Source organism: Suncus etruscus, chromosome 9, assembly GCF_024139225.1.
Source record: "Suncus etruscus isolate mSunEtr1 chromosome 9, mSunEtr1.pri.cur, whole genome shotgun sequence".
NCBI classification, from domain to species: Eukaryota; Metazoa; Chordata; class Mammalia; order Eulipotyphla; family Soricidae; genus Suncus; species Suncus etruscus.
In genome coordinates this window covers 83,052,830-83,078,042 of record NC_064856.1, presented here as the reverse complement: position 1 = coordinate 83,078,042, position 25,213 = coordinate 83,052,830, and the positions used below count along the sequence as shown (strand labels likewise).

At 40.6% G+C, this 25,213-nt stretch overlaps 1 protein-coding gene across 1 annotated transcript in view; it reads left to right on the top strand.

Annotated features, from left to right (window-relative positions):
- The window catches only part of CSTF3 (cleavage stimulation factor subunit 3), a 104,108-nt gene that overhangs the window by 49,635 nt on the left and 29,260 nt on the right, over nucleotides 1-25,213 (top strand). The window contains 5 exon segments of the mRNA XM_049780113.1: nucleotides 21,162-21,194; nucleotides 21,942-22,039; nucleotides 23,136-23,202; nucleotides 23,321-23,355; nucleotides 23,446-23,572. Coding sequence (XP_049636070.1) covers nucleotides 21,162-21,194; nucleotides 21,942-22,039; nucleotides 23,136-23,202; nucleotides 23,321-23,355; nucleotides 23,446-23,572 — 360 coding nt within the window.

Here is a 25,213-nt window from a genome sequence, read left to right as displayed (position 1 = left end):
TCCTGGATTTAAAGTTTTTAAATGAAAGTACAATTTGGGGGCCGGGCGGTGGCGCTAAAGGTAAGGTGCCTGCCTTGCCTTCGCTAGCCTTGGACGGACCGCGGTTCGATCCCCCGGTGTTCCATATGGTCCCCCAAGCCAGGAGCAACTTCTGAGCGCATAGCCAGGAGTAACCCCTGAGCGTTACCGGGTGTGGCCCAAAAACCAAAACAAAAAAAAAAAAAAAGAAAGTACAATTTGCCATTTATTAGGTTAATTTAAAAGAAAATGGTTATGATTTTACTTTGTTTTATAAATTAGCTAAATCTTTGGGTTTAGAATCAGAGGTTTATATATGGCTAAATTTTGACTTTCAAACTTTTAGCCATATATTTTTTTTAAGTATCATTTTTTGTTTTGTTTTGGGGTCACACCCGGCAGCGCTCAGGGGTTACTCCTGGCTCTATGCTCAGAAATCGCTCCTGGCAGGCCTGGGGGACCATATGGGATGCCGGGATTGGAACCACTGTCCTTCTGCATGGAAGGCAAACGCCTTACCTCCATGCTATCTCTTCGGACCCTATTTTTAAGTATCTTAATTATTACAAGTTTCCTAAATAATACTGCATGACACCAGTTAGTTCCATTAGTTGTTTAGAATTGAAAATTGATTAAATGAGTTAATTGGGGGAGCGGGTCACAATCCAGTGGTGCTCAGGATTTACTCCTCTGTGGGTTCAAGGATCACTCCTTGAGCTTGGGGAGCCATACAGAGTTTCAGGGATAGAATTTGTTTGGCAGCATACAAGGCAAGTACCCTACCTACTGTATCTTCAGCCATAAATTATTTTATGTGTCGGTTCTATATACTTGTTTCCTTAGTTTATGCCAAGGTGGGGTTTTTTTTTTAGGAATTTTAACTGGAAAGATTGTACAGGAGGTAAGGTGCTTGCCTTGCATGCCTTATTTACTTAAATAATTGTTTTGAAATAAAAATTATTATAAATTAAAAAATTGGCCAAAATAAAAATTATTATAAATAAAAAATAATTGATTTGGAGTCACAACCAACAGTGTTCAGAGATCACTCCTTAACAGTGCTCAGGGAACCTTTTATTGTGTCAGGGATAAAACCAGGATAGGCCACATGCAAGGCAAATGCTTTTAACTATACAATCTCCTCAGCCCCCAAATTTGATTTGTGTTTTTATGCGGGAGGGATGCAACCTGGCGGTACCCAAGCGTTACTTCTGTCTCTGTGCTCAGGACTTACTCCCAGCGATGCCTGGGGGTCCATATGAGATGCCAGAGATGGAATCAGGGTCGGCCATGTGGGCTATTGCTCTGTGCCCCCCACCCTTTTTAACTTTATATTCAAAATAGTTTTTTCTCAGGTTTAACCTATTTAAAACTACGTGAGTTCTTAGAGAACCTATATTCTCACATCATAATTCACTATTTTTCAGTGGTTTTCTATGAGAGGGTGAAAATATTTTTATATTTAAAGATTCTTCGGATTTCTTTTTCTGAGACCCTGTTTTTATTTGCAGGAACACTGTACATACAGAAAGTTAGGGGAACCTTTTAAGTAGAATGAATTGCTATTTGAAGTACAAGAAATTTAATTTTACCATTATTGCTCATGCTTTTATCTCAAATTGGAGGAAGCAATAAATGTTTGCTGAGATGAATGACCAATACTTTTCTATTATTTTGGTGATAAATTGTGTTTGTTTTGGTTTTGGGCCACACCTTGCAGTACTTGGGTTAGTCCTGGCTCTGCACTAAGGAATTTTACACCTGGTGGTGCTTGGGGAACATATGTGATGCTGGAGAACTAAAGACAAGGCAATCCCTTCTCCATACTCTTTCCACCACCACCACCACCCTCCATTGGTGGTGGATATTTTAACTGAGTGGACACACCTGACAGTGTCTCAGCAGCTGCTTTGTGTTCTATCTTTGATGCATGGGATCTTTTAGTTTGGTCAAGCCTCAACCTTTGGCATGTTTTGCACAGTTTATGCAGTCCCTGTCCCTATATATTGGTGTTTTAACAGGCTACTTTATATGTAGAATTTTTTTTTCCTTTTCTTGCTTTTGGAGTCACACCTGGTAATGCTCTTAGGACACTCCAGCTCCAGGTATCACATGATGTGGGGAGCAAACCTAGGCCTCCAGTATATTGAGGATGAACTCAATTTATTGAACTATCTCCTTGGTCTTAATAATTTTCTTCTGAATGCATTTTACAAACCAGTGCAATAGTGCAGTGGGTAGGATGCATGCCTTGCACACAGCATACCTGGGTTCAATTCTTGGTATCTCATATGGCACTCCAGCATCGCCAAGAGTAATCCTTGGTCAAAAACAAATAACAAAAGTATATTTATATTTTAATAGATTTTGTAATTTTTCATTTTATAGTTGCAAGTTGAATTTGAACTTTATATTCTTTCAACTGAATGTTAGATATGAGATTTCAATACTCTTTTTGTGTGTGTGTGTGTGTGTGTGTGTGTGTGTGTGTGTGGTTTTTGGGTCACACCCGGCAGTGCTCAAGGGTTTTTCCTGGCTCTGTGCTCAGAAATTGCTCCTGGCAGGCAGATTTCAATACTTGTATGTAATTGTTTCATATAGATTTGGTAAGGGCATTCTTTTTTGATTCTTACATTTTTTTTATAGAACTTAAACTAAGTTGCCTAAGATTGTAAAGGAGTGTGTGTGTGTGTGTGTATGTGTGTGTGTGTATGTCAGAGAGAGAGAAAGAAGAAAGAGGGAGAGAGGAAAGAAAGAATGAATGAGACACTTAAACTTGAGTTGCCTAAAATTGTAAGATAGTACAGCGATAGAGCATTTGCTAATTTGATTCCAGGCATCCACTATGGTCCCCCATGCCTGCCAGGAGCAATTCCTGAGTGCAGAGCCAGTAGTAACACCTTAGTGCCACCATGTGTGACTGAAACCTCCTCAATAAAAAAGATTGTAAAGGAATATGGACTTAGGGCCTCATACAAGAAAGATGTGTTCTCTATACCTGAACCACATCCTCAGCAGCCCTAAGAAAGCCTTTAGTTGCAGTATAGATTTTTCTTGTCTTTTCTCTTCAGTAAGGTCATTGAAAATTATAGGTATAAAAATCATAATGGCGGGACCGGAGTGAGAGCACAGGGACAAGGCGTTTGCCTTGCACGTGGCTGTCCCATATGGTCCCCCAAGCACGGAGTGATTTCTGAGTGCATAGCCATGTATAATGGTTCCTCAGCATCACCAGGTGTGGCCCAAACACCAAAAACAAACAAACAAACAAACAAATAAAAACATAATGACATCTTTCAAAGAATAATAGAGCTATATATAAGGAATATCTTACCTTTAAACACTACAAATTTTTATTTAATATTTGACTTTTGGACTATACCTGAAATGCTTTGGCTTTACACCAAGTTTTGTACCCAGGGATCACTCTTGGCAGTACTCAAGGACCATATATGGTACCAGAGATCAAGCCTACCTCAGCCCCATTTGCAAGGGAAGTGTCTTACCTGCCGTATTCTCTCTGGTCCCGCAGGAAACATTTTAAAAATAGCTTCCCAAGGGCCCGGAGAGATAGCACAGCGGCATTTGCCTTGCAAGCAGCCAATCCAGGACTAAAGGTGGTTGGTTCGAATCCCGGTGTCCCATATGGTCCCCCGTGCCTGCCAGGAGCTATTTCTGAGCAGACAGCCAGGAGTAACCCCTGAGCAATGCAGGGTGTGGCCCAAAAACCAAAAAAAAAAAAAAAAAAAAATAGCTTCCCAAATGTTGAGTTCATTGAACACTTAAATATCAGGTTTCATAACAGGTGTACCTTCTTACCCATGACTATCTCAACTACGTTATTTGAAATCTATTCTTTTTTGTTTGGTTTGGTTTTTGATTTTTTGGGCCACACCCGGTGACACTCGGGTTACTCCTGGCTATGTGCTCAGAAGTCGCTCCTGGCTTGGGGGACCATATGGGACGCCAGGGTATCAAACCGGGGTCTGTCCTAGGCTAGCACTGGCAAGGCAGACACCATACCTCTAGTGCCACCGTGCTGGACCCTGAAACCTATTCTTTGATTCCCCCCACCCCCAAGTATTTGAATCACACCCGGCTATTCTATTTATTTATTTATTTATTTATTTATTTATTTATTTATTTATATTTTGGGGCCACACACAGCAGCACTTGGGTCACTCCTGGTTCTTTGTTCAAAAATCACCAAGAGTGATTCAAGGAATCTTGGTGATTTGTAAGCAAGGGACTATCTGGGATGCAGGGGATCAAACCCTGTTGGTTGTATACAAGGCAAGCACTCTGCCTGCTGTACAACTCATTGTACTATCTGGCCCCTACTTAATTTAAAAAAATAAATAGTTTTTGTTTGCTTTTCTGGGTATCCATACCCAGCAGCACTTAGGATATCCATGTGGTGCTGGGTATCAGCTGGTTGCAAGCATATCCTCCAGCTCTTTGAGTCTTCTCCTTTATCAGTATTCAAAATAATAACTGTTAGAATTTCAAAATAGGGGGCGGAAGCAATAGCACAGTGATAGGGTGTTTGCCTTGCACAAGGATGACCCAGACAGACCTGGGTTCTGTTCCTAGCATCCCACATGGTCCCTTGAGCCTGCTAGGAGAGATTTCTGAGCAGAGAGCCAGGAGAAACCCCTGAGCACTGCTGGGTGTGGCCCCAAAATCTGAATGAATAAATAAATAAATAGAATTTCAAAGTAGGAATTGGTTCATAAAGCTTGAACCCAAAAAATTCAATTTTGGAACCTTGTATCACAAGGAAGATTATACTTCTTTGTTTTGTTGTTTTGGGTCACACTTACCTGTCCTCAAAGTTACTTTAGGCTTTGCACTCAGGAATTACTCCTGGCAGTGCTTGGTGGGGGGAACCACATGGGGTGCTGGGGATTGAAGTTGGGTCAGCTGTGTGCAAGGCAAAGCACCCTAGACACTGTACTCTTGCTCTCACACCTGCATCTTATTTTTTTATTCTTATAAAATTAAATGTTATACCTGTGATCTTCTCATTCATTCCACCCACATTGGTATTCACAAAAATGATTTGTTAACTTTTCCATTTATAAATATACTCAAAATACAAATTTATTCATTGCTTTAAGATTACTATTGAAGTGTTAGGTGAAATACAAATCATGCTTATATTCAAGAGAACTAATAACTAATAAAGCTGACTTGTTTTTATATGGAATTATTTAAACTATATACTTTGGGGGGTTCTTTGTTTTGAGGCCACATTTGATGGTACTCAAGGGATCACTCTTGGTGGGAGTTTGGGGAACATCGGGTGCTGGGTTCATGCAGGAGTTGGTTTGTGCAAGACAAGTGCACCTAACTCCTAAAACTATAGACTCTTGACCAGTTTTTATTTAGTTTGTTATACTTAATTAATACTTAATACTTAATTCAGCTTAATCTGAATTGACTGGATGTATGATATTAAGCAGTCTGTCTAAATCTTTAGTTTATCATTTTAGTAAGATCTGAAGAACTCAGAATGAATGTTCCTTAAAAGTTGATTCATTTTAGACCCGATAGATCAGTAGGCTAGATGCATGGTATCCCAAACAAAATAATTAAAAATAGCCCATTAACATTGCCTGATATGATCCAGACAACAATTTTTTTGTTTGTTTTGTTTTTGAGCCACACCCAGTGATTCTCGGGTTACTCCTATCTCTGTGCTCAGAAATCACTCCTGGCTTGGGGGACCATATAGGATGCTGGGGGATTGAACTGCAATTAGTCTTACATCAGCTGCATGCAAGGCAAACAGCCAACCCAGACAGAATACAAATTTTTTTTTAATTTTTACTTTTTTTTGGGGGGGGGGGGCAGAGTGATTGCACCGTAGTAGGCCGTTCACAGGACGGACCTGGGTTAGATTCCTGGCATCCTATGGGATCCCCTGAGCCTGCCAGGAGTGATTTCTGTTTTGTTTGTTTGGGTTTTTTGTTTGTTTGTTTGGTTTTGGTTTTTGTTTTGGGTCACACCCGGCAGCGCTCAGGGGTTACTCCTGGCTCTATGCTCAGAAATCGCTCCTGGCAGGCTTAGGGGACCATATGGGATGCCAGGATTCAAACCACCGTCCTTCTGCATCTAAGGCAAATGCCTTACCGCTGTGCTATCTCTCTGGCCCCCAGGAGTGATTTCTGAACACAGAGCAAGGAGTAACCACTAGGCACTGCTGGGTGTGGCCCCACAAAAATAAAATAAAATAAAATAAAATTTGACTTTTCTGGATCAAAGAGATAGCTCAATGGACTAAGCTCATACTTAAAGTTTGAGAGGCCCAGGTTTGGTCTCCAACTTTGTAAAGTACTCCAAAAACCACTCCCCCATAAAAAGAAATATTTCTACTTATATTAACATTTGATAAAACATTTTTTGGTTTGGTTTGGTTTGATTTATTTTGGGGGGGGGGGGGCGTAACCCGGCAGCGCTCCGGTTACTCCTGGCTCTGAGCTATCTATCTCTCTGGTGCCTGGTCCTGCATTCTTAGTGGGCCTTGAAGACTAGGTGGAATGCCAGGGATCAAACCCTGGTCATGGTGACCCACTGTATTATTTGCTCCCTCCAGAATAAAGTTTGAACAAATATGGCAGTAATAGATTTGGAGGAAGGACATAACAGAGCCTCATGTGAGGCATCTACTTTATTACTGAACTACCCCCTTAGTAGGATTTTTTTGTTTGTTTTTTCGGGCCACACCCGTTTGATACTCAGGGGTTACTCCTGGCTAAGCGCTCAAAAATTGCCCTTGGTTTGGGGGACCATATGGGACACCGAGGGATAGAACCTCGGTCCTTTCTTGGCTAGTGCTTACCAGGCAGACACCTTACCTCTAGCGCCACCTCACCGGCTCAGGATGTATTTTTTTAAATAGAGATTTCCTAGTTAGGAAGTAGAAGCCTGTCTAGAGTAAAGGCGGGGAGTGGGGGTGGGGAGGAGGGAGATTTGGGACTTGGGTGATGGGAATGTTGACTGATGAAGGGGGGTGTTCTTTGCATGACAGAAACCCAACTACAATCATGTTTGTAATCAAGCTGTTTAAATAAAGATATATAAAAAATAAAAAAATTTAAATTTAAAAAAAATGAAACCATGAAAAAAAAGATTTCGTAGTTAGCAATTGGGGGCTGGAGGAGGGTATTTGCTGCTTAACACAGGATTTTGCACATACTAGAAATGTGTTCTACCTCTTAAGCTACCTCTACAGCCTTTTGAATTTTGTTTGATTTTGTGCCATACCTGGTGGTGCTCAGAGCTTATTCTTGGCTCTTCACTCTGGGAGCCATATGGGGTGCCTGGATGGAATCTGGATCAGCTTCATGTAAGGCAATCTCCCTTCCCGCTCTACTATCACTCTTCTAGACCCTGTTAAAAATTTTTTATGTTGGTTTATTTTGGAAAGCAATGGAATAATACTTAGATGGCTTACTATGAAAGTACACTTATTAGAGTAGACTTTCATAAACAGCAGTAAAGCTGAATATGTGAAAGTAAAAATTTGGAAAGTTAATAGACTTAAATAGCAAGCATAAAAGCAATACCAAATAAAAGATGAAAGAAGATTGAGGAAAATAGGAACTTTTCGTGATTATGTTACTATAAAATTTTAAAACCAGACCATAGAGATGAGGGCAAGAGATTTATTTGCCTTGCATATTGCCAACCCTGTCATGATCCCTTTTACCACTTAAGGTTCCTTGAGCACTATCAAGAGTAATCCCTGAGTATTGCTGGGTGTGGTTCCAAACCTCCCACCCAGTTATTTTTTGATTTGGGGTCAGACCTGTAGTGCTTCGGGCTTATTCCTGGTTCTCTGCTCAGAGATCACTCCTGCAGGCTCAGGACACCACATGGGAATCAAACCTGTGTACAAAGCCATTGCCCTCCCCCCTGAGTTCAATCCCAACCCCTTGAGACCCCTAGAGCACCAAAGCTCTGCTTGGCTCAATAGCCTCTAGGTTTAGCTCCCACTATATATATGCATACATACATACATACATATATAGTGTTTGCCTACTGGGACTAGAAGTAGCCTTAAAACTTATTGTGCTATGAAGATTAACTTTTAATTTTGAATCAACCAAATAATATGAAGTGGAGGTGTTTATAATTGTAAAAAAAAAAAAAAAAAAAAAAAAAGACCAGGAATTAATGAGAAGAAACTTACTGCTCTAAACCAGTTCTGTCTCTTAAGAAACAAAATTTGAACTGGAGAGTCATAGGGGTTAAAGTACTTGGCTTGAACTACATATGATCTCCCAGGCACCATTAGGAATGATAGGAACACAGGAGTAAGCTCTGGGCACTGCTGGGTATGGCCTTCCAAACAAAACCCCACATTATTTTTTTTTTCCCCTTTGGGCCACACCCAGTGACACTCAGGGATTACTCCTGGCTATGTGTTCAGAAATTGTTCCTGGCTTGGGGAATCATGGGATGTGGGGGGGATCGAACCACTGTCTTCCTAGGTTAGCTCATGCAAGGCAAACGCTTTACCGTTTGCACCACCACTCTGGCCCCCAAAAACCCATATTCTTTATTGCTATGAAACTGGTATAGAATGATAAAACTTTGGGGACTGCATTGGTAGCTGATTGGACTGAGCATACGTTTTGCTGGAGACAAAGGTTCTATCCCTGACACAGTATAGTTACCCAAGCCACTACTAGGAGCTACCCTGAACACTACCACTTGGTCAAAAGGCATAAAAATAAAATGAATAGAGGTATGTAATTTAGACAATTAATGATTTATATAACAAGTTTTGTATATATTTCTTTTTAGCTTGTATCTCTTGCTCAAAAACTAAGTATATAAAATGTTTATATTTTACAAAGCTTTATGGACTTATTTACATTTAGTTCCATAAATATATATCATAGTTTTTGTTTAGATGGTTGGTTTTTGGACCACACCCAGTAGTATAATAGGATTCCCAACATCCCAGGTAGTCCCTGAGCACCGCCAGAAGTGATTCCTGTGTGTAGAGTCAAGAGTAACTCCTGGGCCTGGAGAGATAGCACAGCGGCGTTTGCCTTGCAAGCAACCGATCCAGGACCAAAGGTGGATGGTTTGAATCCCGGTGTCCCATATGGTCCCCCATGCTTGCCAGGAGCTATTTCTGAGCAGACAGCCAGGAGTAACACCTGAGCACCGCTGGGTGTGGCCCAAAAACCAAAAAAAAAAAGAGTAACTCCTGAACATCTTCAGGCCTGGCCCCAAAATCCAAACAATAAAACCCACACTAATTTCAGTTTTTTACCTTAAGGAATAGATTTTTGCTTACTCATGAATACTTATTTTACTCTTTACAAGACAATTCAAGGTTAAAAGTAAATCTTGATAGGGTAGCTCAGCTATAGAGCACTTACCTTGCATTTGTGAGATTCTGGATTTAATCTATGTTGTCACACACACAAAAATAATGAAAATAAATCAGTTTTAATGCAGTCTCTGAACCTTAGCACTATATACAGTTCCTGAGTCTCTCTCTTTTTCTCTCTCTCACTCGCTCACTCACTCTCACACACATACACACACTGGTTAATTAAGTTGACTTAAAAATAGAAATACTGGGGCCAGGCGGTGGCGCTAAAGGTAAGGTGCCTGCCTTGCCTGCGCTAGCCTTGGACGGACCGCGGTTCGATCCCCCGGTGTCCCATATGGTCCCCTAAGCCAGGAGCAACTTCTGAGCACATAGCCAGGAGTAACCCCTGAGCGTTACCGGGTGTGGCCCAAAAACAAACAAAAAAACAAACAAACAAAAATAGAAATACTGCAACTGTATGATGAATTGCAACATTTAATAGTAATAAAGTGTGGATTTAGGGCTGGGGAGATGGCTTGATGAGATGGTGCTCTGGCTTTGCATCTAGGAGTCCTGGGTTCAATCTGAGCACCAATATGTATGACCCCAAAACAGAACAACTTCAACAAAACTAGTAACTGTATCAGAATAAAAATTAAAAGCTAAAATCAATGCTGGCAGCATTTTAAAACACTGGTGTAGTTGCTCTGCAAGTATAAAACTACTTAAGTATTGTTTTAAACTGTGCCTCAGAAAATTTCTAAATAATCAAAAGTTGGGGTTGGAAACATAGTACAATGGTTAGGTGCTTACACAGCCAATGTAGTTTGATCCTTGGCTCCCCATGTAAACCCTCCAGGAATGATCACTTAGCATCATGGTGGGGGTTGGGGAATGTATGGACCCAAAACAAATCCAAAAAGTGTTGTCCTTCTGGAGGTTATATCAGGTGATATTCAGTGCTTTCTTCTTCTCTGGTGGTGTTCGGGGGCCATATGCAATGCCAATGATCAAACGGGTCGGTTGCAAGTGAGGCAAACCACTTTAATCCCTGTAGTTTCTCTCCAGCCTCTATTCTTATTTTGGTGGGGACAAACCTAGAGAAACTCAGGGATCAAACCCAGATTAACTGTCAAGAGCCCTACTTCACTGTACCTTAATTTTTAGGCTTTAATTTTTTTTGGGGGGGGTTGTCATACCCGACAGTGCTCAGGGGTTACTCCTGTCTCTACACTCAGAAATCACTCCAGGCAAGCTCTGGGGACCATATGGGATGCCAGAATTCGAATCTCTGTCCTGCATGCAAGGCAAACGCCTTACCTCCATGCTATCTCTGGCCCTAAGCCTTAATTTTTAAATGATAAAAGTAATGACCACACTAGAAATTTGAGGACTTCTATCATACTAACATAAATATTTGTGTTTTAATATGTCTAATCAATCACCATTAAAAACTTTGCATTGTTTAACTGACAGTTCTGAGAATTGCTAAAATAGAACAAGATTGAAAGCATTATTAAGAATCTATTTAGGGGAACAGCAATAGTCCAGTGTTCTTGCATTGGCCAACCCAAGCCTATTCTTGGCAACCTATTTGTCACCTGAGTACTTCCAGATGTGATTCCTTAGCACAGAGCCAGGAATAATGGCTGAAAAATATCAGGTGTAGGTGTGGTCAAAAAACCAAAATCACATACTTTTTTTTTTAATTTAAAAAAGTGAAGCCTGGGGCCAGAGTGGTGGCAATAGAGTAAGGCATCTGCCTTGCAAGCGCTAGCCTAGGATGGACTGCTGTTTGATCCCCCAGCATCCCATATGGTCCTCCAAGCCAGGAGCGATTTCTGAGCCCATAGCCATGAGTAACCCCTGAGTGTCATTAGGTGTGGCCAAAAAAACAAAACAAAACAAAAATTGAAACCTGCACTGTAGCCATAGGACAGAGGTACAGGAATATGCCTTGTATGTGGCCAACCTGTTTTCAGTTCCCTACACCACATATGGTTCTCTGAGCCCTTTTTTTAAAATTTATAATAAACTTTATATTTATTGATTGTTTGATTGGTTGGTTGATATTTTTGGGCCACACCCATAGGCACTCAGGGATTACTCCTGGCTCTGCACTCAGAAATCACCCCCAGCAGGCTGGGGACCATATGGGATCCCAGGAATCAAACCGGGTCCTTCCCAGGTTGTCCACATGCAAGGCAAATGTCCTACTGCTGTGCTATCTCTCTGGTCCCACTCTGAGCCCTATTAAGAGTGATTCCTGAGCTAAGCTAGGAGTAAACCCTGAGCACCTTTAGGTGTAGCCAAAAAAAAAAAAAATTCAAGCCATTCTTTTTTCAAGTTTATTTCTGTACAAGTATATATAACTTTATATAACTTTGCAGACTCTTTTAAGAATATATAACTTAGGGGCTAGCCAGATGGCACAGCGGTAGGGCATTGGCCTTGCATGCTGTTGACCCAGAGGGGTTCAATCCCCAGCATCCCATATGATCCCCCGAGCCTACCAGGAGTAATTTCTGAGCGAAGAACCAGAAGTAACCCCTAAGTGCCATTGGGTATGGCCCCCCCAAAAAACAAAGCAAACAGAAAAGAATGTATAAGTTGGGACTGGAGCAAGAGTTAAGGGTAGGGCTCTTCATAGCTAACTTGAGCTCAGGTCCTTATTGTCTCTACGGTTCTGCAAACCTGCCAGAAGTGATCCCTGAGTACAGAGCCAGCCACGAGCACAGCTGGGTGTCGCCCAAATACTAAAAAAAAAAAATTTAATTAAAAAGAATATTTAGGGGCCAGAAAGATAGCACAGCGGTAGGGCTTTTGCCTTGTATACAGCTGGTTCAGGATGGATGGTAGTTCAAATTCAGGCATTCCAAATGGTCCCCGAGCCTGCCAGGAGCAATTTCTGAGCACAGAGCTGGGAGTAACCCTTGAACACCGCTGGGTCTGACCCAAAAACCAAAAATAAGAATATTTAACTTACAGAGAAGACCACCTACATACTAGTACATGCAACCTAGCCTTGTAAGAGGAAGTAGTAGTAGGATGAGGTTTTATGTTTTCATATGCTAATTTTACCAGTAATAAAATCTTTATATGGCCTGCAGAGTACGTTTGCTTTTCTCTCCATTTGAACCAGTATGATATTTGCTTTTCACAGGCATATGATTTATGTAGTCTATTTAAGGAAGATAAAATTAAAATTTAGTAGTTATTTGGATCATAATTGTATTGAATCATGATTTGTAGTACTTAGAATATTTGTATGGTTTATTTTCTTGCAGTGCTTGGAAGCCCTGGACTATAAGGTATTACCACCATTCCACTCTTAGAAGCTGGAATACTCATGATGCGAGAGATTCTTTTTTCGTTGGTTTTTTGTTTTGTTTTGTTTTTGCCACACCTGGCAGCGCTCAGTGGTTACTCTGGCTCTGCACTCAGAAATCGCTCCTGGCAGGCTCAAGGAACCATATGGGATGCCGGGAATTTAATCCAGGTCCGTCCTGGGTCAGCTGTATGCAAGACAAACGCCCTGCAACTGTGCTATCACTCCATCACTCCAGTCCCAAAGTTGAATTGGGTTTTTTTGTTTGTTTGTTTTTTGGGGCCACACCCGACTGTGTACAGGGGTTACTCCTAGTTCTGCTCTCAGAGATCGCTCCAGGCAGACTCGGCGGACCAAATGAGATGCTGGAAATCAAACCTAGGTCAGCTGCATGCAAGTCAAATTGCCCTACCGCTGTGCTATCACTTTCGCCACTGGGAGAGATTCATTATTTTTTTAATTTATTTAAGCACCATGATAACATACATGATTGTAATTAGGTTTGAGTCATAAAAAGAATATCCCCTTCATCAGTGCAACCTTCCCACCATCAATGCCCCCCATCCTCCTTCCCCACCCCCACCTGTATTTAAGATAGGCATTCTACTTCTCTCATTAACATTGTTATGATAGTGTAGTCATCTCTCTAAATAAACTCACCACTCTATGTGGTGAACTTTACATTGAGAGCTAGTCCTTCCAGCCCTCTTCTCTGTTGTCTCTGGGCATTATTACAGTAATGTCTTTGTTTTTTTTTAAAAAACCCATAGAGTGAAACTATTCTGTGTCTATTTTTCTCCCTCTTGACTTATTTCACTCAGCATAATAGATTCCATATCCATCCATGTATAGGAAAATTTCATGACTTCATCTCTCCTGACAGCTGCATAATATTCTATTGTGTATATGTACTACAGTTTCTTTAGCCATTCATCTGTTGAAGGGCATCTTGGTTGTTTTCAGAGACTGGCTATTGTAAATAGTGCTGCAATGAATATAGGTGTGAGGAAGCCATTCTTATATTGTGTTTTGTGTTCCTACGGTATATTCCTAGGAGTGGTATAGCTGGATCATATGGGAGCCAATTTCCAGTCTTTAGAGAAATCTCCATATTGTTTTCCTTAAAGGCTGGATGAGACAACATTCCCACCAGCAGTGAATGAGAGTTCCTATCCTGGAAGAGATTCTTTTCATTTTAACAGACTGTTTTCCCAAAACAGGTTGATAATATAGTTTTTGTTTATTTTTGGGACACACCTGGCTGTGCATCAGGCTTTCTCCTGACTTTATACTCAGTGATCACTCCTGGTGGGCTCAGGGGGCCATATATTCTTCCAGGGATTGAACCTAGGTCAATTTTGTGCAAGACATGAACCCTACCTGCTATAGTATCACTTTGGTTTCCTGGTAAATACTTTGGGGGGGGGGGGCACACCAGCTCTGCACTCAGAAATCACTCCTGCCAGACTCAAGGGACTATATGGGATTATGGGGATCAAACTCCGGTCAGCTATGTGGAAGAGAAGTGCCTTTCCTTTATGAATGCTCCAGCCTGCTGATACATTTTTGGGGGGTGGTACACATCCAGTGGCACTCAGGGATTACTCCTGGCAAGCCTGGGATCCATAAGGGATGCTGGGGATTGAACCTGGCTCTGCCGTACGCAAGGCAAATATCCTGCCTGCTGTGCTATCACTCCAGTCCCTTTATACTTTTAAATGAGTAACATTTTAAAAAAATTAGATTATATAGACCAAGATGTGGCATAGTAGTAAAGTATATGCTTTCAGGCTCTAGCACCACCACCAAAAAAGATATAATTGTGATGATTTTACCAGTATAGGCTCTATTGGAAGAATTTGAGGAAGGGGAGCCTCTCAAACAATATTTGGAGACCACCATAGTGTGTCCACAGTGCTTGGGAAACTGGTGCTTGGGTTTGAATTGGGGTTTATTGGTGTAAAAGGATTTGCCTTACCTCTGTACTATCCTCAGGTCTCTCAAAGAATTTGAAGTGAGTATGCCACAGGGGATGTTCCTGGCTTTGCACTCAGGTGTTACTCCTGGTAGTTCTCAGGCGCTATGTAGTGTCAGGAATTGAATTTGGGTTGGCCACATGCAAAGCAAATGCCCTATTCACTGTACTATCACTCCAGCTTTTCTCAAAGAATTTTTTTCATTGAATTAATGAATGACATTTATTAGCTACATATTCAAAGCCAGAGTTTTCCTAAATTATTAGTCTTTTTCTTCATATATATTGATTCAACTAATTTCAAAGCAGTGATTCATGAATACAAGAAACTCTATGTGAGAAAAGCATTGCTTTACATACAAAGATAATGATAAAAGTGAACAAATTATCCTACAAGAGAGGGTTGAGTCCTGTCCCCTTTATTGCTTTCTTGTTGCTCAGTAAATGTCTTTTACTTCTTTCTGTGCCACATTGCTTCTTGGTGATGTCTGAAGGGAGGGACCAAAGAGATTAAAAAGGGGTCTCTGAGCACCTCCAATGAAGATGCCTGAACACAGTAGGAATAGTCCTGTCAGAGGCTGACATGCCTCCAGCAGGAAAGGAAGAAAGGAAGGGAGGAAAAAAGAGATAAGAAACTGACTTCAAAATTCTTGGAACTCATGCCTTTTTTGTTTGTTTTTGGGCTACATCAGGCAGTACTTAGAGCTTATTTCTGGCTTTGTCCTCAGGGTTACTCCTGCTAGGGTTCAGGGGACCTTATAAGGGGCCTCACAGGTAGGAAGCTTGCCTTGCATTCACAGTCAGTCCCTCTCATCTCATGTGGTTCCCCAAGTACCTCTAGGGTAAACCCAGAGAATCACCAGTGTAGCCCAAAGTCAAACAAAAGATATGGGTTGGTCTCATGCAAAGCAAATGCCTTTCCTTTTGTACTGTCTTTCTGACCCCTGGAGTGCCTTTCATTTTGTTTTATTGAGGGGGCCATTGGTTTGAGCATCACAGCTGGTGTGATGCTCAGGTTACTTCTGGCTCTACACTCTACTATCCAGGACCACTGAGAGCCTTTCTCCCACCTACCCCCAAATTAATTTATAGACTTTAATAATTTAAGGCAGATTTAATAGAGTTGTACATGAATTTCCTTTCTATTTGAACTCCTTCGTTTTATTATACTTAGATATAGGAATGTTTATTTTTACCATTTCAGGTTTTTAAACATTTTTTTATCTTATGGAATCACCATGAAATAAACAGTTTCAGTCATACAGTGTCTAACACCCATCACTTCACCAGTACATATTTCCTGCCACCAGTATCTCCAGTTTCCCTCCCCCCCACCTTTGTATAGCAGACATTCTCTCTTTCTCTCTCTCTCTCTCTCCCCCCTTTTCTCTTTTTTTTCCTTCTAGACACTGGTTTGTAGTATTGTTACTTAAGGGATATCATGCCTATCACTTTACCTCTTTTCAACACTCAGATTTTGTCCAGAGTGACCATTTCTTACTGTCATTGTCATGGTGATCTCTTCTCTGCCCTAACTGTACTCCCCCACTTTTTGTGGCACACTTCCTACCATGGAACAGTCTCCCTGGCCTTTGTTTCTATATTCTTTGGGTATTTTTATCATACTATCTTCTTTTTAATATCCCTCTCCCTTTGACTCATTTTACTCAACATTACTCTCTATATTTATCATGTATAAGCAAATTTCATGATTTCATTTTTCCTTAGAGCTGTATAGTATTCCATTGTGTAGATATTCCACAGTTTCTTTAGCCACTCATTTGTTCTCGGACACTTGGGTTTCCAGATTCTGGCAATTGTAAAAGGTGGCTATGAACATAGGAGTGTAGATGCCTTTACTCCATTATGGGGGTTTGTTTGTTTTTTGGCCACTGGGGTATATTTTTTCCAGAATCAGTATTGCTGGATCAAATGGGAGCTCAATTTCTAGGGTTTTTTTGTTTTTGTTTGTTTTTTTTTTTGGGGGGGGGGTCACACCTGCCAGCACTCAGGGGTAACTCCTGGCTCTACGCTCAGAAATGGCTCCTGGCAGGCTCGGGGGACGATATGGGATGGCCAGGATTCAAACCACTGTCCTTCTGCGTGCAAGGCAAACATCCTACCTCCATGCTGTTTCTTCAGCCCCAATTTCTTGGGTTTTTTTTTTTTTTAATTTTTATTTTGACCATATTGGCTTACATGTCTTAATTTCTAGAGATTTTTTTTTTTTTTTGAGAAATTTCCACCAGCAGTGAATGACAGCACTTTTTCTCCATCAGCACTGCATGTCAGCATTGGTTATTCTTGTTCTTTTTGAAGTGTGCCAGCATTGAATGCCTTTCTATCCTAGAAGAATGTTGAGATCATCCTGACCTCTAGGAAATAAATAACACAGACACACCCACATGCACACACAAAGATAAGAAAGGATAGGCTGAGGGCCCTAAGCAATACCACACTGATAGGGCGTTTTCCTTGACATGGCCAATCTGGGCCAGATATGGGTTTAATTCCCAGTATCCCCTATGGTCTCCCAAGCCTGGCAAAAGCAATTTCTGAGCACAGAGTCAGAAGTAACCTCTGAGAATTCCCAGGTGTGGCCCCAAAATAAAGCCCTAACATCTCCATCTCCCAAAAAGAAAGGAAGGACAGGCTGAGTCCTACTTAATCTTAAATTTTCTTTCTGATTCTTCGTCAGAAGACAAACAATAGTCAATATACAGTTTTACACTTGCTAGTGAAGGCGGTCATTGCCAATATCGAACTTATATAAATGGATTTTAAAAACCACATCTAAGGATCCAACAATGACAAAGGAATATAATAATAATGTAGGGGGCCAGAGCAGTGGCGCTAGAGGTAAGGTGTCTGCCTTGCCAGCGTTAGCCTAGGACGGACCACGGTTCAATCCCCCGGTGTCCCATATGATCCCCACGCCAGGAGTGACTTCTGAGTGCATAGCCAGGAGTAACCCCTGAGCGTCACCGGGTGTGGCCCCAAAACAAAAAACCAAACAAACAAAAAAACAATGTAGGAAAGGGACTAGAGCGATAGAACAGCAGTAGGGCGTTTTTGTTACACAGTGCCAACCTAGGACGAACACGGGTTTGATTCCCGGCATCCCAAATGTGTCCCCCAAGCCTACCAGAAACGATTTCTGGGCGCAGAGCCAGGAATAATCCCTGAGCACCATAGCTGGGTGTGGCCCAAAAGCAAACAAAAAAGTGTAGGACTATATTATAGTGTAGGTACTATATTATACCCCAATAAAACACAACTATTTAAAGAGAGAGTAATTTGAACAAAATAATATAAACTCAGCAAGTTTTTTTTTTTTTTTTTTTTTTTTTTTTGGGCCACACCCGGTGACGCTCAGGGGTTACTCCTGGCTATGCGCTCAGAAGTCGCTCCTGGCTTGGGGGACCATATGGGACGCCGGGGGATCGAACCGCGGTCCGTCTCCTAGGCTAGCGCAGGTAAGGCAGGCACCTTACCTCCAGCGCCACCGCCCGGCCCCAGCAAGTTTTATTTTAAAATTTTTATTTTTTTGGTTTTTGGGTCACACCTGGTAGCACTCGGGTTACTCCTGCCGGAATTCGAACCACTGTCCTGCATGCAAGGCAAATGCCTTACCTCCATGCTATCTCTCCAGCCCAATTATTTTGAAACTCTTGAACTCAGTTATTCTTTTTATTTTTACTTTTTTGATGCTGGTGAAATCCAGGGCCTCACATACATAAGGCACGTGCTCTACTGCTGCACTACAACCCTTACCCCATAAGTTTTTGCTTTTAGCCAATGATAACAATATGTTAACATGGAGTAAGCAGAATGGTAACATCGAGACAAATTTGTGTCCTTAAAAATGTAGTGAGAGAAATATAATATATATATATATTAATAGTATATTTAAGCACCAGGATTACAAAATTGTTCGTAATTGGGTTTCAATTATAAAAAAGAACAACCCTTCACCAGTGAAATATTTTTTAACCTTTTTAAAGAGTTAAATTTCAGAGGAGTTATATAAACTTTTGAGGAAAGAATTGATACCTAATGTGTATGATAGAAATTCTAGAAAAAGAAAAATTTACCAAAGATATAATAATTTTTGTTTTGTTTTTGTTTTGTGGCTGGCCACATCTGACAAAACTCATGAGTTATTCCTGGTTCTGCACCCAGGAATTAATCTTCTCAGTGCTGCGGGGGCCAAATGGTATGCCAGGGGTCAAACTTGGCTTCGCTACAACATGCAAGGCAAGCTACCTGCTCTAGTATCACTCCAGCCCAAGGCAATAATTTTTTTTGTTTTGTTTTCTGGTCCATATCCGGCAGCACTCAGGTTACTCCTGGCTCTGTGCTCGGAAATCTCTCCTTGCTCGGGGGACTATATGGGATGCTGGGGATCAAATTCTTGTTCATCCTGGATTGGCTGCATGCAAGGCAAATGTCCTACTGCTTTGCTACCATTCCAGCCCCCCAAGGCGATAATCTTTAAAGAAGAAAAAAAATGTGAAAAGCCCAAGTATATTATAGCCTCAAAGGACAAGTGAGTGATAGGCAACATTTACGATGATTATTACCAAATTATCACTGCTCGAAGTGTTCTAATGGCTTCACATTTACTCATTGTGTCTCAAAACAGACTTAGAAAGTAAGGGACTGGAGAGATAGCATGGAGGTAGGGCATTTGCCTTGCATGCACAAGGACAGTGGTTTCGAATCCCAGCATTCCATATGATCCCCTGAGCCTGCCAGGAGCAATTTCTGAGCGTAGAGCCAGGAGTAACCCCTGAGCACTGCCAGGTGTGACCCAAAAAACAATAAAAAAAAAGTAAAGAAAAAAAAAAGAAAGTAGGTACTATATTATACCACCTCAAACAAAAGAAGTTAAGTAAATAGTGAGCTTGTGAATCCAAAGAAATTTGACTCCTGAGTCTTCCTTGCTAAACATGCCTCAATGAGCAAAGAGCTATACATATGCATATCCTTTTAAAGTTTATTAATTCTGAAGATGAAGGTAAAATCTTATAAGTACTAGAAAGAGAAAATTATCACTAGAACAAAGAGATTAATTATCATGATTCTCATCTGCAATGCTTTCAGCCAGAAAATAATTAGAATACCAGTATGCAACTGAGAAAAGCACCTCAAGAAAAGATTTCTGTGACCTGTCAAAGGATTAGTCTGTTAGATACAAAGAAACTTTCTGCAATTTTATGATTTAAGAACTAACTTCAATCTCCCATATGATCGATAAGTGTAACTTAACCTCAGTCATTGCTCTTTCTCCTCAGAATGTGCTGTTTTACCAGTCTAATTCCTTATTTTAATATTTCTTTACTGGCTTGCTCTTATTTATACCTGTATTCTTCCTTGAATGTTTATCTTGCTTGCTTGTTTTGTTTGATTATTTTCATTCTGGTGTTTTTTTTATTATTTTATTTTGGGGGGGGGCCACACCCAGCAGCACTCTGGGGTTACTGCTGGCTCAGCACTCAGAAATTGTTCCTGGTAGGCACAGGGAATCATATGAGATCCGGGGACTGAACCCAGGACTCTCTGCCACATGCAAGGCAAACGCCCTACCACTGTGCTATTGCTCCTGTCCCTTATTTCCATTCTGGAAAAGCCTGTGTTCTCTCTCAAACATGTTCTCCTCCTTCTCCCCTCACCATCTTTCTAAAGTTCCCAAATTTCAGGCAAAACTGCCTCGCTGCATGCACACCTGCGTGCACACCCTCCTTACTTTCCTTCTCTTACCCTTGGCACTGAAGATGGGTAGGCCATTCGTGTCTTGTATTATAGCATAGTGCTTGGAAAGTGACAGATTGATTAATCTCTAATATAATTAGCAAATCTTTTTCTTTTTTCTTTTTTTTTTTGGTCACACCGGCAGCACTCAGGGTTACTCCTGGCTCTACACTCAGAAATCACTCCTGACAGGCTCGGGGACCATATGGGATGCCAGGATTCGAACCAATGACCTTCTGCTGTCTCTCTGGCCACAGCAAATCTTTGTTGCCACTCAATTCAAATGGTTCTAATAATAACCCTATTCAAGAATGCTTTGCATGCATTTCCATATTTCATTTTAGGATTATAATTTAGGACATAAATTTTTGTCTGTGTGTTGAACTCCAACTAAGATGTTTTGAGGCTCTCTCCCATCTCATTGTGAGTCACCCTGGTGGTACTCAGGGGATCATGTGGTCTTAGGGATCCAAATCCAGGCCTCTCATGTACAAAACATGTTCAGTCCTTTGAGACATTTTTCCAGCTTTACAGAAATTTTAATTTACCAATTTCAACATAAACAAGTTCTTAATATTTGTCTGAACCAGTTTATATAGTCATATTTGCAATACTTACTGTCTATTGGGTTCAAACTATTCTTTAATGGCATATAGTAGGAAAATGTAGAGATGAATTTGCTAAAAATACTGCGATAATCTAGCACTCTGGAAAGAATAATAATCCTTTGTCTTTCTGTTTCTCTTCAGATAAAAGCTAAAAATTATGACAAGGTTGAAAAGGTGAGTTTTCCCAAATAAATCTTACATAAGTAAATATCTAGGTAGTGACTATATAGTTCACTATATGTTTTCAACTTTCATATGCTTCAAAATGCATAGTAATAAAACTATTGGAAAAATAAACTAAAATTTATTAAAATTAAATATTGGGATGGGGGGTTGGGTTCCATTAAGCAGTGTTTTCGTTTCTAGTTTGTTTGTTTTTGGGCCACACCCGGCAGCGCTCAGGGATTATTCCTGGCTCTGCTCTGAGAACGAGAATTTACTCCTGGCAGGCTCGGAGACTGGGATGCCGGGAATCAAAGCTGAGTCTGTCTTGGGTCCGCCATGTGCAAGTCAAACGCCCTACTGTTGTGCTGTCACTCCAGCCCCTACACTAAGCAGCGTTTAGAGCTTTGTGCTTAGGTGTCATTCCTGACAGTGCTGCTGAGACCAGCCTTTTTTGGGATCTAGCCAGAATTAGCCACATGTAAAAGGAAGAACCTTATCTTTTGTAGTATCTCACTGACTCCTAAAATTAAATTTTTTGATTAAAAAATAGTTTGATTAAAATATAGTCTACTACTTATCAGAATCTTTAATGCTTTTGATAAGCTAAATTTCAAAGAGGAAGATAGTATTGCAACTTAGAACTAAGAAAATAAATTCAGTCAAGGAGTTAAATTGGTTTTTTGTTGTTGCTGTTGTTGGTTCCATTTCATTATTTTATATAATGTGACATTTATTTGCATTTTCTTGCATTTTTAGTTATTTCAGAGATGCCTTATGAAGGTTTTGCACATTGATTTGTGGAAGTGTTACCTTTCTTATGTTCGAGAAACCAAGGGCAAACTACCAAGTTACAAGTAAGTTAAATGAAGATCATAATGCAAGTAATCTGTAGATAAAGAGTAAATCCTGTAGAAACTCACACCTTTTCTTATCTCAACATGGAGGTAGGAGGATTTGAAAAGCTAGGAATTGGTAGCACTTGGAAAAAGTACTTGAAAGAATTAAATCATCTAATTCCTTTTTCTTTATCAAAATACCACGTACATTCTGAAAATCATTTTGTTCACAGTCATGTCAATTTTTTGTTTGTTTTTGGGCTGCACTCGGGTGTCTCCTGGCTCTGTGCTCAGAAATCACTCCGATAGGCTTAGGGGACTATATGGGATGTGGGGGATCAAACCCAGGTTGACTGCATGTAAGGCAAATGCCCTACCCGCTGTGCTATTACTCTGGCCCCAGAGACATGTCAACTTAAATAAAAATCAACTTAGTACTATTCATGGCACCATCATTTGGCATATTACAGTGTATTGTGCTATGTTCTTATCCGAGGCATCTTTGAGAATCTTATTTTGTTGTGTAGTTTTTGGGACCACACCTGACAATGCTCAGAGATTATTCTGAGCATAGTAATCATTCCTTGCAAGGTGCAGGGGACCGTATAGGTTGCCAGGGAATTAAATCCTGGTTAGCTGTCTGCAAGGCAAGCATCCTACCACTGCACTATTGCTATGGCCCTGTCTTTGAGAATGAGAATCTTTTTATTATTTAATCATGTTCCTACATGATTTCAAAACAAAACAACTTCAAAAACCTACCTTTCCATCTTTAATTTAAATATTAAACCTTTTCAAATACATCTTTCTCTCAGATAGATAGAGGCAAGTTTAGAAAGATATATAGAAAGAATGGCAGATTTGGGGCTGTGTACCTGGTGTTGCTCAGGTGCCACTGGCTCTGTGACTCAGGGATCACTCCTGGTGGGCTCAGGAGACATGGAGTGCCAAGGATCCAACACTGGTTGACCATGTGCAAGGCAAATCCTCTACTTGCTGAACTATCTCTATAACCATAATTTTATTTTATGTTCCTCTTTATCTTTTGGAAGAGGAAGTCCTTTCTACCAAACATACTCAAATTAAAGTAATTGAAATTTTTAATTTATTTCAGAGAAAAAATGGCTCAAGCATATGACTTTGCACTGGATAAAATTGGAATGGAAATTATGTCTTATCAGGTAGAGAGTTAAAACGAACATTTGTTAAAATATACAATTTGATAAATTTTAATAAAAATATATACATTTAATAAATTTAAAAATAGAAAATATATTAATATTTTGGTTTTTCCTTTAGATTTGGGTGGATTACATCAATTTCTTAAAAGGCGTGTAAGTATTACTGTCAAATTTTGTTATTTATGTGTGTGAATAGTATATTTAGCTTTGCTATAATTGATAGCATTTTTGATCCAACCCCAGGGAAGCTGTTGGATCTTATGCAGAAAATCAAAGAATAACAGCTGTTCGAAGAGTTTACCAACGAGGCTGTGTTAATCCAATGATCAATATTGAACAGCTCTGGAGAGACTATGACAAGTATGAAGAGGTAAATTGGGTTGTGGTACTCTTACTTATAAGTTTTTTTTGTACTTTATTTGGTAGTGGAAATGTTCCCCCAAATATTGCTCACTGGGCTTAAGAGTCTATCTATTTCCTGTGATTCATGCCCACCTGGGTTCCTAGGTAGTATTCTAGCCTGAGGGTATTATGTTGCTCTGGCCCTGTGGGGCTGAGGAGATCAGTCATATGTGGAGCATGGAAAGTGTCCCCTCATAAATATGGACAGTGCTACTCTTTTATTTTTATTTATTTATTTATTTATTATTTATTTATTCATTTTGATTTTGGGGTCACACCCTGCAGCGCTCAGGGGCGACTCCTGGTTCTACGCTTAGAAATAGCTCCTGGCGGGGCCGGAGAGATAGCATGGAGGTAAGGCATTTGCCTTTCATGCAGAAGGTCATTGATTCGAATCCTGGCATCCCCTGTGGTCCCCCGAGCCTACCAGGAGCGATTTCTGAGCTCAGAGCCAGGAGTAACCCCTGAACAAAGCCGGGTGTGACACAAAAACAAAACAAACAAACAAACAAAAAACACAGAAATCGCTCCTGGCAGACTCAGGGGACAATATGGGGTGCCAGGATTCGAAACACCATCCTTCTGCATGCAAGGCAAATGCCCTACCTCCATGCTATCTCTCCGGCCTCACAGTGCTTCTCAAACATTTTGGTTTGGGATCTTAGAAATTATTGAATACTGGGCCAGAGACAGCACAGTGGCTGACCCATGTTCAAGCCCCAGTACCCCAAATGGTCCCTTGAGTCTGCCATGAGGGATTCCTATTTGCATAGCCAGGAGTAAGCTCTGAGCACAATTTACTGAAGACTACAAAGCTAGAAATATAAAATATAAATTTTAATATTAATTTTTATTATAAAAATAGGTATTTTCACTGCTGAAGCAATGGTACAGTGGGTAGGGCACTTACTTTGCACACAGCTGACCCAGGTTTAATCCCCAGCATTCCATATGGTCCCCTGAGCACTGCCAGGATTTTTTCTGAGTGCTGAGCCAGGAATAACTACTGAGCATTATTGGGTGTAGCCCAAAAAGGAGGGAGCTATTTTATTAACGTTTATAATAAGAAACTATTTAACAAATAGTACTAAACTTTTCTGAAGCAAAACCCAGATTTAATGAGTGATATACAATGATACTGTTTTACATTTTTGCAAATTTTATGGTCATTTTGGGAGGAGGGGTGAGTTTTGGATCAGGCTTGGAAGAGTTTATGGGGATATTTCTGGCTCAGTGCTCAGAAGTGATCCCCCTTTGTGCCCATTGGACCATATGCAATGCCTGTAATTTTTTTTCACACCTGGCAGTGCTCAGGGGTTACTTTGTCTCTATAATCAAGAATTTCTCACAGTGCTCAGGGGACCATATAGGATGCCGGGGATCAAACCAGGTTGGCTATGTGTGAGGCAGATGCCTTATCCACTGTACTATCTGTCCCCACAATGCCAGGACTATTAATAGAAGACAGGTGGATTTTGTGTGTGTTTGTGTGGTACTAGTAGTTGAGCCCACCAGGTCTTCCTCAGGCTAGGATGCCCTAGATTTTCTTATGTTTGTAGCTACATTCCTGACCCTGGATATTCTTGCCTAAAAGACATGTTATATGAAT